At 41.4% G+C, this 17,215-nt stretch overlaps 1 protein-coding gene across 3 annotated transcripts in view; it reads right to left on the bottom strand.

Moving 5' to 3' along the window:
* The window catches only part of LOC142858950 (zinc finger protein 120-like), a 35,878-nt gene extending 24,078 nt beyond the window's left edge, over nucleotides 1–11,800 (bottom strand). For all 3 annotated transcript variants that reach the window (XM_075989029.1, XM_075989028.1, XM_075989030.1), the window contains exon 1: nucleotides 11,694–11,800. In XM_075989029.1, the coding sequence (XP_075845144.1) occupies nucleotides 11,694–11,720 (27 nt within the window). In that variant the 5' untranslated portion in view covers nucleotides 11,721–11,800. The remainder of the gene's footprint in view (nucleotides 1–11,693) is intronic.
* Nucleotides 11,801–17,215: the final 5,415 nt, after the last annotated feature.

The raw sequence follows: 17,215 nt of genomic DNA, 5'->3' as shown, positions 1-17,215 counted from the left end.
GTCACCCCACCTATCCTTCCTGCCTGATTACTGGTCAGTCAGCATTTTATTAAGCCAATACAAGTGACAAATCTTTACAAGGTACAAGACCATTGTCCCACAGCAAGTATCATCTTGTAAAAATCAGAAAACAAGTTACATCTTTCCAATATACAATGGTACAGAATACCACTCACACTCCAAAAGAGAGAAATGGAGACATAGTGAGGGAAGACTGAACCAAGGCAAGACTGAAGCATAGCAGGACAAACATCAAATCCTGTAGGTCTGTTTCAGATGCACAGCGCTTCAGTTTCAAAGGGCTTAGATGGCCCTATCCCTGCATCTTCTTATACATCTCTCTGGTTACTTCTACTCCCTATATTCAGCTAGTTCTCCATAGAAGATGTCTTATAGTTTAGGCATCTCAATATCTTGTGGTATCAAAATGCAACCCTGGCTGTTGTGGAATATTATTGTAAGATGTATTATATTAATTTATGTTGTGAAACAATTGTTTCAATGATACAAATATGTGTTGCATTTTTTTATGTGGCTTTTGTTTAATTCTGTGAAGCTGTGATACTGGGCTGGTCTAAAATATCTGTTTGGCCTAATGAACAGTCAGTCACTTGGTAGGAAAGAATAAGAAGGACCAGAAGGCAGAGAGAATAAACAGGAGGAGAAATCTTGGAGGAAAAAAGGAAGGATGACCAAGAAAAGTAGAGGAAAGCATGGGCCAGCCACTCAGCTACACAGCAAAGCCACAGAGTAAGAAGTAAAAAAAAAAAAAAATAAGTGTATACAGAATAGAGAAAGATAAAAGCCCAGAGGCAAAAGGTAGATGGGACAATTAGTTAAAAAAAAAAAAAGCTGGCTATAAACAAGACAACCTAAGACCTGGAATTTATAAGAAATAATAAGCCTCAGTGTATGTCATTTTTTTTGAGAGCTGGGTGGCAGGCCCCCAAAAGAGTAAAAACAACAACAACAACAGGTTTCATCCTTACAGCTTTATGAAATGAACTCTCACAATCTCTTCACTGGGTTTCTGACTCTGCCAAACATGAATGCCAGTAACAATCCTGAGTTGTAACCACAAACTAAGAACCCATTACCTTAAATTTTGATTCTTTCTTATTTCCAGGACCAGCACATGATGAGTGGTCCTGAAAAGTTTAACTTATTAATTAATAGACAATAACACACTTGGATCACAGGTGTAGCAGGTTTTGTATGAAGTTGCTTCCTAGGACTAGGAATCACTTTGCTTACTCTTTACATAAATTGAAGGTTTATGTGGATGGAGTCTTACTCCTGGAGCACATTGCTAGACTTCCACTCCATGGCAAGGGCCTTCCCTATAATAGTAATAAACTCCTTGAAAACCCCTGCTTGTTCCAGTAATTGGCTGCCACCTGAAACTACCTTTTCATTTTCATTTATTTCAGCCCCACTTGTTTTCTTTTTACCGTAGACCTGAAGGAATTATCATTAATAAGCATCCAACAGATCCAATATTTCATTTAAGGAATCAACCCATTATTTTTTAATTGTGCGTTACTAAATTTCCAGGTCATAGGCAGACAAAAAAAGATTTTGAAGTCAAAATACCACACACAAAAAAAAAAACACATAACTTAATCTGTTATGGAGTCTATCATTTCCCATTGAAATCCTATGATCTCAATCTCTACTTCCTGGCATTCTTCTCAACATTTCCATTTTCCTGGTCCTACAAGAACAGCCAAGTTATTTCTGTGTACTACTTTCTATATTTTTTGCCACCCAAAGTCTAGATATCTTCTACACTCCTTCAAGAGACATCATTCTCAGGTTCTGCCTAGCAACAATATTACTTTTGACTTTCCATATTTCGTTCTAACTTGCATTTATGTTGCTCTCATTAAATCCTCTAACCAAAAGCAGCTCAGACAATGAGTGGGGTAATTTGACTTCACCATTTTCAGAGTTTAGGATAGAAAATCAAGCTAATAGTTGAAGGCGAAAACCCATGGACAACGATTGTTTCCTGGCTTTCTCTCTTACCTAGTCACTGTCTCATTCATGCTAGGATAGCTCTACCATTCAGCTCCCAAATAAATCACATGGAGGATTATTCTTACCTATGAATGCCCAGCCTTAGCTTGGTTCTAGTCAGATTTTCTTAATTTATATTATTCTATCTACCTTTTGCCTTTGGGCTTTTATCTTTATTCTATATACCTTTCTTTACTTCTTACTCTGTGGCTAACTGTGAAGCTGGGTGGCTGGTCCCTGATATTCTCCTCTTTCTCTTCTTGGTCCTCAATCCTTCTCTCTTTCTCCTTTTATTTATTCTGTCTGGCATCCCAACCTATCCCTCTCCCACCTAGCTATTGACCATTTAGATCTTTATTAGACCACTCAGGCGTTTTAGGCAGGCAAAGTAACACAGCTTAACAGAGTTTAAAAATGAAACAGAAAAGAATGCAACACACTCTTGTATCATTAAACAAATATTCCACAGCATAAATGGATGTAACACACCTTCAATTAATGTTCCACAACATTTCCCCTTTTGTCTAAATAGAAAATGAAAGGTTATAACTTTTAACTTTCTCCACAGCTGCCATTTCCTTTTCATTAGCACTAAAAAGTTAAAGTTAATAAACTACTGTGCAATCTATATCTAGGGGTCTTAATTACTCCTTTCTGTTTATTAAGTGTATCTTTTAGGGAGGGCAGATAAAACATTAATTAATCTTTATCAATAAAATTTGGAGTCAGATATCAAAGATCAGAGAAACAGTGGAGAAACCATCAGTGACTCTTCCTCTTCCGTTCCTCTATCGAAAAAAAAGGCCAAGATCCTCTCTCAGCCCAACCTTACTACTTCTTGTCTCCTATCTATCCATAGTCCTCCAAACCTCTATGGTATTTTTTGGTCAGTAAATAGCTAGCTCTGTTCTCTGACTTCAACCATGCTTTTTTTTTTTTAAATCAAAATATGATCAAAATACCACACAACACCCTGCAACCTCTGATGTATCTCATTCTTGCTACTTTGACACCCTATGCAGTTCTCCATGGCAGATGTCTCATAGCTTGGGTATCTCAACATCCTGTGGTCTGAAATGTGACCCTGCTTCATATCCACCACTTCATGTAATGAACTCTAACAATCTCTTCTTCACTGGGGCTCCGACTCTGCCAAACATAGATGGGAAAATAGTGATGACCTGATCACAGAAAAAGAATTCATGGCCTTTACATTTTGCATCTTTCTTGTTTTCTGAATCAGTATGACATAGGTGATCCTGCCAAAATTTGATGAACCCCACCAAGTTTGGACCAAATTTGCTGCAAGTTCTGTATGATGTTGCTCCCGGGACAAGGAATTACTTTGTGTACTCCTTCCAAGAATTAAGGGCTTAGCTAGATGCAGTCTTACACTTGGAGCATGTTCCTAGGCTTCAAATGTACAGCCAGACTCTTCCCTTTAATCGTTCTAAAATCCTTGATAATCTCTGCACCTTTTTCACCACTAGACTGCCACCTGAAACTAACTAGTATTGTTTTTCATAACAAAACAGACTTTTCTGATGTGGGATGTCCTTCTATGTGTGAATATGTGTTGCTTTTATTGATTGATGAATAAGGCTGTTTTGGCCTATGGCAGGGCAGAATATAGCTAGCTGGGAAATCCAAACAGAAACAGAGAGAAAGAAGGTGAAGTCAAGGAGACTCCAAGAGCCACAAGGGGAACAAGATGTGAGGTGACAAGTCATGAATTAAGTAGCAAAGCAGATATATACAAAATATGTGTTAGCCGGGAGGTGGTGGCACACACCTTTAATCCCAGCACTCGGGAGGCAGAGGCAGGAGGATCTCTGTGAGTTCGAGGCCAGCCTAGTCTACAAGAGCTAGTTCCAGGACAGGAACCAAAAGCTACGGAGAAACCCTGTCTTTAAAATCCAAAAAAAGAAAAAAAAATATGGGTTAATTTAAATGTAAGAGCTAGCCAGTAATAGTCTGAGTCTAAGTCAAATATTTATAATTAACATAAGCCTCTGAATGGTTATTTGGGAGCTGGCAGATGGGAGAGAAACTTGCAGCAACACTTGTTATCTCTTTCTTCTTGCCTTTTTCACTGTAGACCTGAATGAGTCATCAGTAATAACCATCCAATAGAAGCAGTATTTTGTATAGAAAATTAGTTTATTCCTTTGTAATTCTGTCTATGCACTGTCTTAGAACAAGAAATATTAGGACAAAAATATCACACAAATAATCTCTAAATTTTTCATGAAGTCTTCTAAGCACCTGTGCTTATGTACCAAGCTAAGAACACCTGATGGGGCCACAAAGAATGAAGCCAGACTTGGGCTGGAAAGACTACAGCAAGACAAGGCTATGACTGTTTTATTGAGGACAATCAGACTTTTTGTTTATCAAAAACAGAAGATAATGGCAATTTCTAGGATTACAGTTGTATCGATTTCCAGGATGATGTGGTATTCCCCTCTGTAAACTGTGAATACGTTTTATTCCCATTGGTTAATACAAAAAACTGCTTTGGGCTTACAGCAGTACATAATAGAGCAAGGTGGAAATTCCAAGCAAAGATAGAGGTGAAAAGAAAGGAGAGTCAGGGAGACACCATGTAGCTGCCAAAGGAGACAGATGCCAGATAGAACCTTATCAGTAGGACACAGCCATGTGGCAATACACAGATTTATAGAAATGGGTTAATTTAAGATGTGTTACTTAATAAGAAGCCAAAGCCATTGGCCAGGCAGTGCTATAATCAATATAGTTAGTGTGATTATTTCTGGGCAGCCAGGAAACAAGCGAACAGCCTCCATCAACAAAATGAAGCCAAAATGAGGCAACCTACATCAACATAAAACTTGAGAGAGTTTTAAAAAATCTAGACACAAAAGAACAGAGTTAAGCAAGACTTCTTGGTAGCCACATATTTTCCAGATGGGTTTTGTTAGCTGGCAAACTGCCACAGCTCCTATAAGAGAGGTCTTCCTGACTCAGCATTGGCAACAAAGGATGCACAGCTTCTTTAGGGAAGGGCTTCCTTGTTTGTGCTAGCACAAATAGCTCTGACTCTTTTGGGAGGTACTGCACTGAAATGGGGTCTGTGTGCAGCATGTTACAAATTGCTTAATAGAGACATAGACACACCATGTCCCTGGAGCTGGGGCAGAGAGAATGGCTTGCAGAGCTGGCAGTAAACATACCTCTGCCATGTTGGACTAAGTAGAGCAAGCAAACAGGGCTAAGAAGTTGGTCCCAGCCATGCCTGCTTAACATTCTTTAAAAAAAAAAAAAGTGCTTCTGGTCAGAAAATAATTACAAATATGCAAAAAAAAAACAGATTCAGATTAAAAAAAACTGTAAATGGGTCACAGTGTATAAATGTCTGTAAGCTTGGGAGAGAAAAGAGAATCATAGATTATAGGAGTAAAGAAAAATAAGTTATGTAAAGATGGGAAACACACAGAGAGTCTACATTATGTGTATTATTGTGTTTTCTTTGAGTTTTTTTGACTGTTAATGAACTAAGTACAGAGAGACATTCCATTGTATGAGCTGCTAAGCCAAACCAACATATATATTTTAAAGGTATCTTGACCTCAAAATTTGGGTCTAAGGATTTGTTGCTTTGGAAAAGAGATTCTGCTTTGGTTTCCACAGAGGATGAGAACCTGTGGATTCCTTTCAGAATAAGGTGGTTTAATGGACCAAGATCCCCTGATAGGTCTCCATGAACCCTCAAAAATACTTTACCCCCCAAAAAAAATCAGTTTGGAGAGAACTACTCCAAAATTCCCAAATATTGCTTATAAATGTTTGTTTACATTTAAAGGGGAAATGATATAGAGATAATACTTGCATTTGTATAGATCTTGGTCCATTGATACAAATTTAAGGTCAATTTTGTTAAATGAATCCCTGCTCTTGTTTAAGGTATTAAGTTCATTTAAAGATGCAATGTATAGTTAAGAAATACAAATTAATGGTCATTTATAATAGTTAAACTTGTAGTCATGTTAGTTAGGCTTCTAGATGTACAGAGATATATTTCATATGGATAGGTATTCTTCAAGTCTTTCAAAGACATACAGAATATGGCATTTTAAATTTTTTAAAAACTTAGGCCTTTTCATGACAATGAGATATGTCTCCTTCTGGCAGCACCAATTATTTCAAAGAACTTGATGGGCATTGAAGAAACTCATTATGGAATTTGCCTTCAATGTGACAAGGCTAGCCATGCTCTTGCCTGGATTGCTCGATGATATGTTGTATAAACTGGACATGCAGGACCTACAAAAAATGACTGTTAAAGTTGCCTAAAGAAGGTGAGACAGTTTCTGCTTCATGAAAGAGTCTGCTAAACATTCTGCAGGACACAGAAAAAAGGTAACTGAGAAACTGCCAATATAGGTGGAACTGTCTTTGAAATTTTCTGCTTTGTGGAAAAGTCTGCCAGATACTATAGGCCTGTAGGCTGAAGATGGATGCCCCAATGGTAGAGAACTTTGGGTTACTGTCCAGGCAGCAAGATGTCTCTGTCAATTCTAGAGTTTTGGAAGTGCTTATAATTCCTTAGGTTATATATCTCCTTCTGGAGTCTTTGATGGAGTTGAAGAAAGACAGTTATAATTATAAAAGATAGATTAGATATAAAACTTCAGACTCACAAAGATAGAATAGATGATAGAGTATTTTCCTTAACTTGCCAAATGTAAATAGACTAAATATTGTAACTATAATTCTTGCTTGATAATTGTTTTGTTATATGTAATCTTGCTATATCAAAGTTAAAACCTTCCTTTTTATTTAGACAGAAAATGGGAGGTGATGTGTGATTCCCCTCTGTATGCTGTGAATATGTTTTATTCCCATTGGTTAATAAAGAAACTGCTTTGGGCGTATGGCAGCACAGAATGGAACAAGGTAGGAATTCTAAGCAGAGATAGAGGAGAAAAGGCAGAGTCAGGGAGATGCCATGTAGCCACTGAAGGAGACAGATGCTGAATGGAACCTTACTGGTATGCCACGGACATGTGGCGATACACAGATTAATAAAAATGGGTTAATTTAAGATGTAAAGGTTACTTAATAAGAAGCCTAAGCTATTGGATATGCAGTATTATATAAGTAATACAATTTCTATATAATTATTATGGGTCTAGGTAGTGGGGAAATGACCAAGCGACCTCTGACTAAACCGGGATATAATTAAGTTTGCAAGCTATACAGCATATACAAGATTAATGTCTAAGTTTGATTGTCCTGTTAAGCATTCATGATTCCTTGACTACTGAGGGATCAAACAAAGAACACAAATCAGCCTGAATGCTTCACTGCCTGAGGGAATTCAACAGTATGTTGGGAACTGGGAGGTATATTGTGACCCAGGGACCACGGACTTTAACCTGAAAATCCTATGACACAGGTCTCTCAAGGCAGTTAGGTCAGGCCAACTCCGTGGTTCCCTACAGAGCCTATTGCCCACTAAAATCCTATGACCTTGACCTCCACTGTCTGCCATTACTCTCAACATTCCCATCTTCTAGGCCCTACAAGAACAGCTCTTTGTCCAGTTTTCTGATATCTTCAGCATTCTTATAAGAGTCAATATTCCAAGTTCCTTTGCAGCAACAAAATCCCCTTTGAGTCCCATTTTTTTCCAACTTTCTTCCCTGTTGCTGTTATTAAAGTATGCAATCCAAAGCAACTCAGATAATGAACGTATTTATTTGGTTGTTAAACCTACTTTACAATTCCTCCTTATGAGAGCTTAGAATAGAAACTCAAGTTAATAACTAAAGGCAAAATATGTGGAACCATTGTTTTCTGGCTTTCCCTCTTGTTTTGTCACTGTCTTGTGCTCAGGCTAGCTCTCCTATCCATCCCAAGACTGCTTCCTCAGAGATATTGCCCACTCAGTGGAAGAGCCTTCCTATATCAATCAAAAATCAACACAATCTCTCTCAGACACCTTAATCAGACATTCTGATCTAGGCACACTCTCAATTGGTATTGTCTCAGATCACTCTAAGCTATGCCATGCTGAGAGCTGAGGCTAATTAGAAGAAAGAGACAATAATATACAAGAAGGTTTTAAAGACCCAAAGGCAATGTACCAATCATATCAATCACTTAAGCAGCAAAAACACAAACATGAAGATAGATATGCCAGGAAATGGAAAGAGGCAAACATATAAGATAAACAAGAGAAAACTAAAACTGTCTCTCCACAGAATCTTCCCAAACCAACAAAAACTCAAGGAACTCATAACATGAGAAATCTGAATACAAAATTGGTGAGACCATTATTTTCCAGAAAATAAACAATATACTTAGATAACAATGAATAAAATCAACAACATAGGTGGTGGGTAGCACTGAAAACAAAGACACAAAGATATATTATGCTCCTTTAAATAAAAAAAAAAACTACAAGATTCTAACAAAATCAAACTCTAAGAAATCACTGACCAGCACTGATTTCAGTTCTCTCTCCTTTACCAATAACAGAAAATGGCATGGGTGAGGAGGGCTGTTCCACCAAAATTGGAGAGATTCACTTAAAACCTTCTCACGCCTTAATTTCATAGAAAATAGTTTTGAATACTAAAAAAAATCTCATTATCTTATAGTAAAGAAAAGGATGTCTGTTAGGATCACTTAGACACCATTTTGCTCCGCCTGATTGATGATTGCCTGTAAGTCTGCAATCAGAGTGAGGAAATAAAAACATTTTAAAACAAAATGCAAGATAACAGATTTTTAAAGAATCAGTGGACACCTAAAGCAACCTGTTTTACTCTTATTGCTTTATAAGTCACAAGCACTTTTGAAAACAAATTTGTTGCTGTTTTTTGGCATATGTTTGTGCATGAGTGAGAATGTCTTCCATATGTATACAAGTAACTTGCTGAAATCACTGTTCAGGGTGCTCTACCTCTTTGGAGACTAGAGATCACCAGACTAGAGACTGGTGGCGCTATCATTAATAAAGCCTATTGCTTCTTGCATCTGCTGGACTGGTTAATTGAGTCGTGGGGCTTCTCCCTCTTGGGCCTGCACCCAAATGGGTGAGGGTCTTTCACTCACACCATTTTTCTCGGAGTATACATCTTAAACCTGGAAAATACAGTCATGATAGTCAGGGCCACACCATTTTATCCAGCTCCACTTTACTCGAATTACTGTAACTACAGTAATTAGGTTTAATGGTAAGTTCAATTCTTTATATAGATTCTCGTATGCATGGTCTGAGGGTCCACGAAATGGCCAGTCAGCACATTTGTGGAACATCTAAAGTTGATTGCCTTACTACTCATTGCTAATGTCAACTACCGTCACAACAGGAAAGCTTCTACCCTCCTTCTTGCCCATCCTTTTTCTGTTGTGAATACACTGGCTTTACAGTTGGTCAATGAACTCAATTCTTACACAGGTCCCAGTTCACTTGTAAATTCACAATAAAGTCTACAGAAGTTGGAAGATACTCATTCACTGATCTCTTTCTCCTTCAAACAGGCCAGTCGAGGTCCAGCTTGGAAGAAGTTGCTGGACTGTCTTTCCAGCACTGGGTAGCAGAGGCAGGATTAGGTGTTCAAAGCAATTCTCAGTTACATAGTATGACGTAAGCCTGAGCTACAGGAGACATTAATATAAACCAATTGTTCTCAATCTTCCTAATGCTGTGGCCCTTTAATATAGTTCCTGATGATGTGGTGACCCGCCCCCACCTATAAAATTATAAAAAGTTCACTGCTAGTTCATAACTATATTTTTGCTACTGTTATGAATTATAATATAAGTATCTGTAATTTCTGATGGGCTTAGACCAGTCCTGTGATAGGGTCATTTGATCCCCCAAAGGGAGCTGTGACCCTCAAGGTTGAAAAACCCTGCTCTAAACTGATATAAATAAATAAACAGCACTTAAGAAAAAAATAGAATGAAATTATTTAACTTGGAAATATTGAATAAATAAAGCAGCAATGCATTTAAATAAAATGAATGTTAAAAATAATACCAATAATTGATGTTTTAAAATGATAAAAATAGCAGGAAGAACCCTTATCCATAGTGACTATGATATAGAGTAGGCCCTTCCCAGATAGAGAGAATGCCATTAATAAGAGACTATATTGGCAGACTAGGTGCAGTATGCCCACAGGAGGTCAGTTGTGAAAGAGTGGGCACAGACCAGCAATGGAAGAGGTTGCTCAGCTTCCATGTAAAATTTTAGCCACTGAGTGCTGTAATCTAACACAGGGAGTTACATTCAGCTCCTGTTTCTCAAACATCTCAGCTGACTTAACCGTGTGAACCATGAGTGTATATATCTGCACAGCTTTGCTAACTGTAGTTCAAGCTACCCTCCCTACATTGTACACCCACCAATTCTGTCTGTCTTCATTCACATGGAAGGAATTGATACCTGCAGGGAAATTACAGAGAAAGTCACTCACCATGCCCCCTCAGTCCTTTGTAATGGAGAGCCCTGCAGCTCACTGCCTTCAGCGCCAGTCTGTGACCTAGCTATTATCTAATCTGTTTTCTCCCGGCAGTGTCCCTCCTCTTCTGGTCTGAATGGAGGAGCCAGTACTCCACACGCAAATCCTTTCCCTGTTCTACAATGGACAGTCCACTATGTGGCTCAAACTGGGAATTTTAGAACACTGTGGTGCTGCAGACATGCAATCCAAGGTTTAGTGTTTAGTCAAGAGGACAACAAGGGCAATGCCTTGTGGGGCTACAGACAGGGTTCAAATACACTTCAATCAGCGTCGGAGACCTTGACTCCAAATCACTTTTCAAAAAGACTAGAAATGCCAATGTTCTAGAATATACTTTTATGGCACAACAGGACTTAATGGGGTTGTGACCCTGGAATGGTCGCTTGAGCAGCATTAAGTGGATGGTTTTTAAATAGAGGGGTGGGTACTTCTGCTGGTTGTAAAACAGGGTTGTCTCCTTGGTTTGGAGAATGTAGCTGGTTGATCCTGGAGAACAAACATTTACATCTTATTCTAATCTCTAACACGGGCGGTTAGCATACCACTCTGCTTTGGAATATTTGGGATGCAGCTCACCCTTACCTGCTTTCTACTTTGTGACTTAGTGTTTCCTAAGAACCGGTAAGTCCTTATACCGTCAATTCTACTCTTCTACATCACAGTAGCAGCGGAGTGCTACTCTATACAGGAGATACTATTTACAAGCTCCACAGAATTAACTCCAGATGGATCCTAAACCTAAATGTTAAATGTTAAAAGTGCAGAACTTCTGGAAGACATAGAGGGACCACGGCTCTCCAACCTTGGCAAATCTGTGTTACAGAGCCAATACAAGCACTAATGGCACCGGCATTTCATGGTGATATCAACAAGGTTATTTATTTCAAAGCACAGTCCCGCTCCCAATGCTCTGCAAAGACGCAGTCAGGAGAGTGAAGTTGCTCAGAGACCACCAGTCGGCCCAGGAAATACAAAGAACATGCAGGACCACTCAGACCACGCCGGAGTATTAAGGACCAACAGAAGCACGCTGGTTGATGCAGACCCAGGCAGGAATATACTGAACTCTGCATCCGATCACTGGCTACCACACAGCCAGAGGAGGATGAACCACACTGGCTCCCGTGGCTCAACTAGCCGCTCCTCCCAATCTGGGGATAGCCCCAAGCTCACCATGTCGTGGCTTTCCAGCTTTCCCATGCCGTCTGCTCAGCGGCCTGCAGCAACACTCTAAGCACAGCACACAAAATCACCGGTGCCAGCTTCTCTTCAAAGCTTGAAATTGGGGCCGGAAGGACCCGGCACAATTTCTGACTGACAGGTCAACTAGAGAATCTGATTGGCTAGTGAGGCCTGAGTGACAAGAGCACCTCCCATAGGATTATACTGTGCTTAAAGACACAGTACAATGTTTCCAGGTCCTGCCTTTCATCTGAAAACCCTTTTCTGAATCAGCAGAGGTGCATTTCCTTACCACTTGCCCCTGGCTCCAATAGTAGACCCTGCTGTCTTCCTGCTCTCCAGAGGCACTTCCCCTTCTCCTTGACACAAGGTGACTCACTAGTTTGCCACTTGTTAGCCAGTTTGACTTCCAAGATTAGCTATCACAACAAGACAGAAGAGAGGAGAAACATCCTTAACTGCAGGAAACAGGAAAAGCATGGGAGTTATTTCCAAAACAAAGCTTTTCCTGAACAAAGGAAGGGTGTAGATTTTACTTAAGGAGTCTGTACACTTTCAAGTAGATTTCAGCCTATCCCTAAGCAGACTCGGCTAACAAACCCATTTCTGAACATAATCACAATGTAAAAGCGAAGACATTTCGGGGCATTCTCTCTTCAAAGTCGTGCAGAAACATATAAATTATAAAAACGATGGAAAGAAACACCTCTGGCGTATTCATCTTGTACCACAAGTGTTAATCTGTACTGGCCTGCCCTGGGGTTCCTGACAGATGTGTCCTCAGCTGCAGCCACTGGGAGCACCTCCTGCACACTTCCCGTACTTTCCCTTTTAAACGGTGAACCTTGCCCACCTCCAGCTCCCTCTTTCTCCCCTTCCATCTGAAAGACCGTAGAATTTCTAAGGCCACGAGGGAAGTCCCCAGACTCAATAATCCAGGCCAGCAGATGCAAGAGCAAGAGGTTTTATTTCGATAGCACCATCAGGTGTTTTCAGACTGGAGGGGGGAGACGGGGCGGGGGGGGGGGGGGGACCACGACTGAGCACACCAAGCAAAATTCCAGCAAGCTTATATAGGCAAAGTTAATTATGTACTCTGAAAGACCCCCGCCTAGCAGCATTAAGTTAGCAGCAGCAATAACGCTATTTTGCAAGGCTTGAATTTTTGAGCAACATAACTGAAAGCTAGGACAGGGAAGTTCAATTTAGAGGTAAGGGCATTGGTCAACTTAGGGGCAAGGGCGTTGAGCCAGACAGGATATCTATGGTCGACCATCTGGACTGCCAGCAGGGAACTTGGGGTCCAGAAGAACAGTTTGTACCCTAGATGGGCCGAGTCAGCATGCATATCTGATTTCTTGGAAACCACAGAACTGTACTCAGTTTGAACCCGAGCCTTATTTAAATTGCCCAATCAGAACCCTGTAACTATGCTTCTCGCTTCTGTAACTGCGCTTCTGCTTCCCTACCCTATAAAAAAACCCACTGCTCCAACCTGAAGGCTCGCTAGTCCTAGCGACTAAGACGCCCCAGGTACCTGTGTATCTGAATAAGCCTCTGCTGTTTGCATCCGCACGAGTGGTCTCGCTGTTCCTTGGGAGGGTCTCCCCAGACTGAAAGGCAGCCCACCTTGGGGGTCTTTCATACTCTGCAGTTTTCAGAGCATAAATATCACAGGTTATTTTATTTTTTTTCTTTTTTTTATTGAGAATAAAAATTTCCGCCTCCTCCCAGACTCCCACTCCCACCCCAATCCTCTCCCCGTCCCCCCACTTCTCTCCCTCTCCCCCCACTCCTCTCCCCCTCCCTCTCAAGTCTGAAGAGCAGTCAGGGTTCCCTGCCCTGTGGAAAGTCCAAAGTCCTCCCCCCTCCATCCTGGTCTAGGAGGGTGAACATCCAAACTGGCTAGGCTCCCACGAAGCCAGAACATGAAGTAGGATCAAAACCCAGTGCCATTGTCCTTGGCTTCTCAGCAGCCCTCATTGTCCGCCATGTTCAGAGAGTCCGGTTTTATCCCCTGCTTTTTCAGTCATAGTCCAGCTGGCCTTGGTGAGCTCCCAATAGATCCGCCCCACTGTCTCCGTGGGTGGGTGCACCCCTCTTGGTCCTGACTTCCTTGCTCATCTTCTCCCTCCTTCTGTTCCTCATTGGGACTTTGGGAGCTCAGTCCAGTACTCCAGTGTGGGTCTCTGTCTCTATCTCCATCCATCGCCAGATGAAGGTTCTATGGTGATATGCAAAATATTCATCAGTATGGCTATAGGATAGGATCATTTCAGGTTCCCTATCTTCAGCTGCCCCAGGAACTAACTGGGGACCTCGCCTTGGGCACCTGGAAGCCCCTCTAGGTCCAAGACTCTTCCCAACCCTAAGATGGCTCCCTTAATTAAGATGTGCTTCCCTGCTCCCCTATCCAACCTTCCTTTATCCCAATCATCCCATTGCCCCAAGTTCTCCCCATCCTACCCTTCTCACTTTTCTCTCCCCATCTCCCCTTACCCCCCTCCCACCCCACCTTTAAGATCCCGATTTTTTGCCTGGCAATTTTGTCTACTTCCCCTACCCAGGAGGATAGCTATATGTTTTTTTGGGGGTTCTCCTTCTTATTTAGCTTCTTTAGGATATCCAATTATAGACTCACTGACCTTTATTTAAGGCTAGAAACCAATTATGAGTGAGTACATCCCATGTTCATCTTTTTGGGTCTGGGTTACCTCACTCAGGATAGTATTATCTATTTCCATCCATTTGCATGCAAAATTTGAGAAGTCGTTGTTTTTTACCGCTGAGTAGTACTCTAATGTGTATATATTCCACACTTTCTTCATCCATTCTTCCATTGAAGGACATCTAGGTTGTTTCCAAGTTCTGGCTATTACAAATAATGCTGCTATGAACATAGTTGAACAAATGCCCTTGTCATATGATCGGGCATCTCTTGGGTATATTCCCAAGAGTGGTATTGCTGGGTCCAGGGGTAGGTTGATCCCGAATTTCCTGAGAAACCGAAACACTGCTTTCCAAAGTGGTTGCACAAGTTTGCATTCCCACCAGCAATGGATGAGTGTACCCGTTACTCCACAACCTCTCCAGCAGAGGCTATCATTGGTGTTTTTGATTTTAGCCAATCTGACAGGTGTAAGATGATATCTCAAAGTTGTTTTGATTTGCATTTTCCTGATTGCTAAGGAGGTTGAGCATGACCTTAAGTGTCTTTGGCCATTTGAACTTCTTCTGTTGAGAATTCTCTGTTCAGATCAGTGCCCCATTTTTTAATTGGGTTAATTAGCATTTTAAAGTCTACTGTCACAGGTTATTTTAAACAGATCAGGTAGTGACAATGGACAAAGTTGTTTGTTCATTCCATTTCCCAGATTCTGGCCCTGACCTTCCCCATCTGGTCTTTTGTTAGATTACTCAAGGGGACAGACTATTCCTTTTGTGAACTGCTGTCATTCTAAGTTTGGCAAAAGTGCCAATCACAGGTATCCTGTTTTCCTAAGCAAACAGGATGTTCTCATGAGAGCAGGCCAGCTGCAGGTTCTGGGGAGGGGGTCTTGTAGGTCTTTCAAGCAAACAGAATGTTCTCACGGGAGCAGGCCAGCTGCTGGTTCTGAGGGGGTGTCCTTAACGGTCTCTCACATCCATCCCTCTCTCTCTCTCTCTCTCTCTCTCTCTCTCTCTCTCTCTCTCTCTCTCTCTCTCTCTCTGCCTGCCTCTGCCTCCCACCCCCACCCCAACTCTCTCTTCTGTGTCCAGAGGCTGGTCTCCCCATCCCCCCTTTTTTCCACATTCCTTTTCCCCTAATAAAAGCCCCTCCACGTGAGCTCTTCTTTTGAGCCACTTGTTAAAATTACAACAACAAGTTCTTAGCTGAAAATCAGGAAATGATACAGTGAAAGTAGATTTCTCAGGAGCCTGTGTGACCTGTCAATCTTGATGTTTGATCTAAAAGATAACTGTACAGATGCCCCAGTTCTCACCGATACAAAAGATAGAGAACATAAATACAGAAAACTTCAAGGAAAGGGCACTTAACAGCCCTGTGTACTCTGCTCTTAGATGAATGGTTATGGTGAGCTCTGTTAACCTCAGAGCAAAGCTGCTTTTACTTCTGAGCTGGCTGGCTCAGCAGAAGACCACAGATGCTTCCATGCAAGATCAGAAGGAGTTCATTTTAACTGCCCCTGGCTTCTGTCTGTCTCAGGGTTGTGACATCACTGTAGAGAATTCCATCCTTTCCTTTTTTAAACTTTTTTCTTTAAATGTAGTTATATGAGTGTTTTGCTTGTATGTGCCTGTGAACAGTACTTACAGTGAAAGACCCTCAGAGAGGACCTTTCCTCTCTGATGAAGACCCCAGAACCAGGACTCTCCAAGACCAGGCCACAGGATGCAATGAGCAAGAGGTTTATTGAGTAAACACAGGTACCTGCGGGTTATCGGGTCGATCGGAATGAGGTGGGGGCATGAATGGTTTCCTCTCTCAGCATGGATGCCTGGCCTATCTTATAGATATCCGGTTTTGCAGTCAACCTGCTTTGTTGGTGTTCTATCTTATTGACATCCTGCCTTGCAGTCTTCCTATCTCATAGACATCCTGCTCTCTCAAGCACATGGGATGTTCTTACGAGAGCAGGCTGGCTGCTGATCCAGAGAATTTTTTTTAAAGCAAACAGGACGTTCCCCCGGGAGCATGCTAGCTGCGGGTTTTGAGGAGGGGGTCTGTAGGGTCTTTCAACAGAGGCTAGGAGATGGAAGGAGATGCCTAGGACTGGAGTTACAGCAAATGGTTAGTTATCATGTAGGTTCTGGGAATTAAACCCGGGGCTCTGTAACAACACCCAGTGCTCTTAATTGCTGAGCCATCTCTCTACTCCCTCTTCTTATTTAACATTTAATGTCATAAATTGATCACATGATATTACATCACTTTGTGTTTGGGTAGAAAGTTCGCATCTCAAGCCCACTCTCCTGGGAGTTACTTCAGTACAGCCTCAACCCCCAAGAAAGCCTACCAAATGATGACCCCTCCTCAGAGATGCCCAAGACCACTCCCACGGGGTATATAAACAGCAACCCAGAGAACAAACATATGGTTTTTTGGTCTTCCTTCCCATTTTCACCTGAGAGCACCGCTTTCATTAAATCTGGGCTTTTTCTAATTTGGTTTGATTTGGATTATTGTGTCAGTACAAAGGTTTGTTGGGGCACAAAAACATCTCATCTGGAGCTTCCATCAAGGGGGCCGTTTTTCCCACTGGCCCAGGGCCATGTGTTAGAAAACACCTTTCTCCGCTGCACCTGCTCTCTACCAGGCTAAGATCAACTTCGTCTGGGTAAGTTCTGAGTTTCAAGTCATTGCCTTAGAGTCCCAGAGCCTCACACAGTTTGGGCCATTCTGTTGAAGCTACAGCCATGCCAAGTGCCTAGCCTGTCTTGACAAGGACCTGCCTTATTCTGGAGGACAAAGGCCTGCCTTGTCTCTGTGGGGTTCCTTAATAAAGATGTAT

This window comes from Microtus pennsylvanicus, chromosome 10, assembly GCF_037038515.1.
Source record: "Microtus pennsylvanicus isolate mMicPen1 chromosome 10, mMicPen1.hap1, whole genome shotgun sequence".
Taxonomy (NCBI): Eukaryota; Metazoa; Chordata; class Mammalia; order Rodentia; family Cricetidae; genus Microtus; species Microtus pennsylvanicus.
Note: the sequence above shows the minus strand (reverse complement) of the source record. Positions and strands in the feature narration are given on the sequence as shown.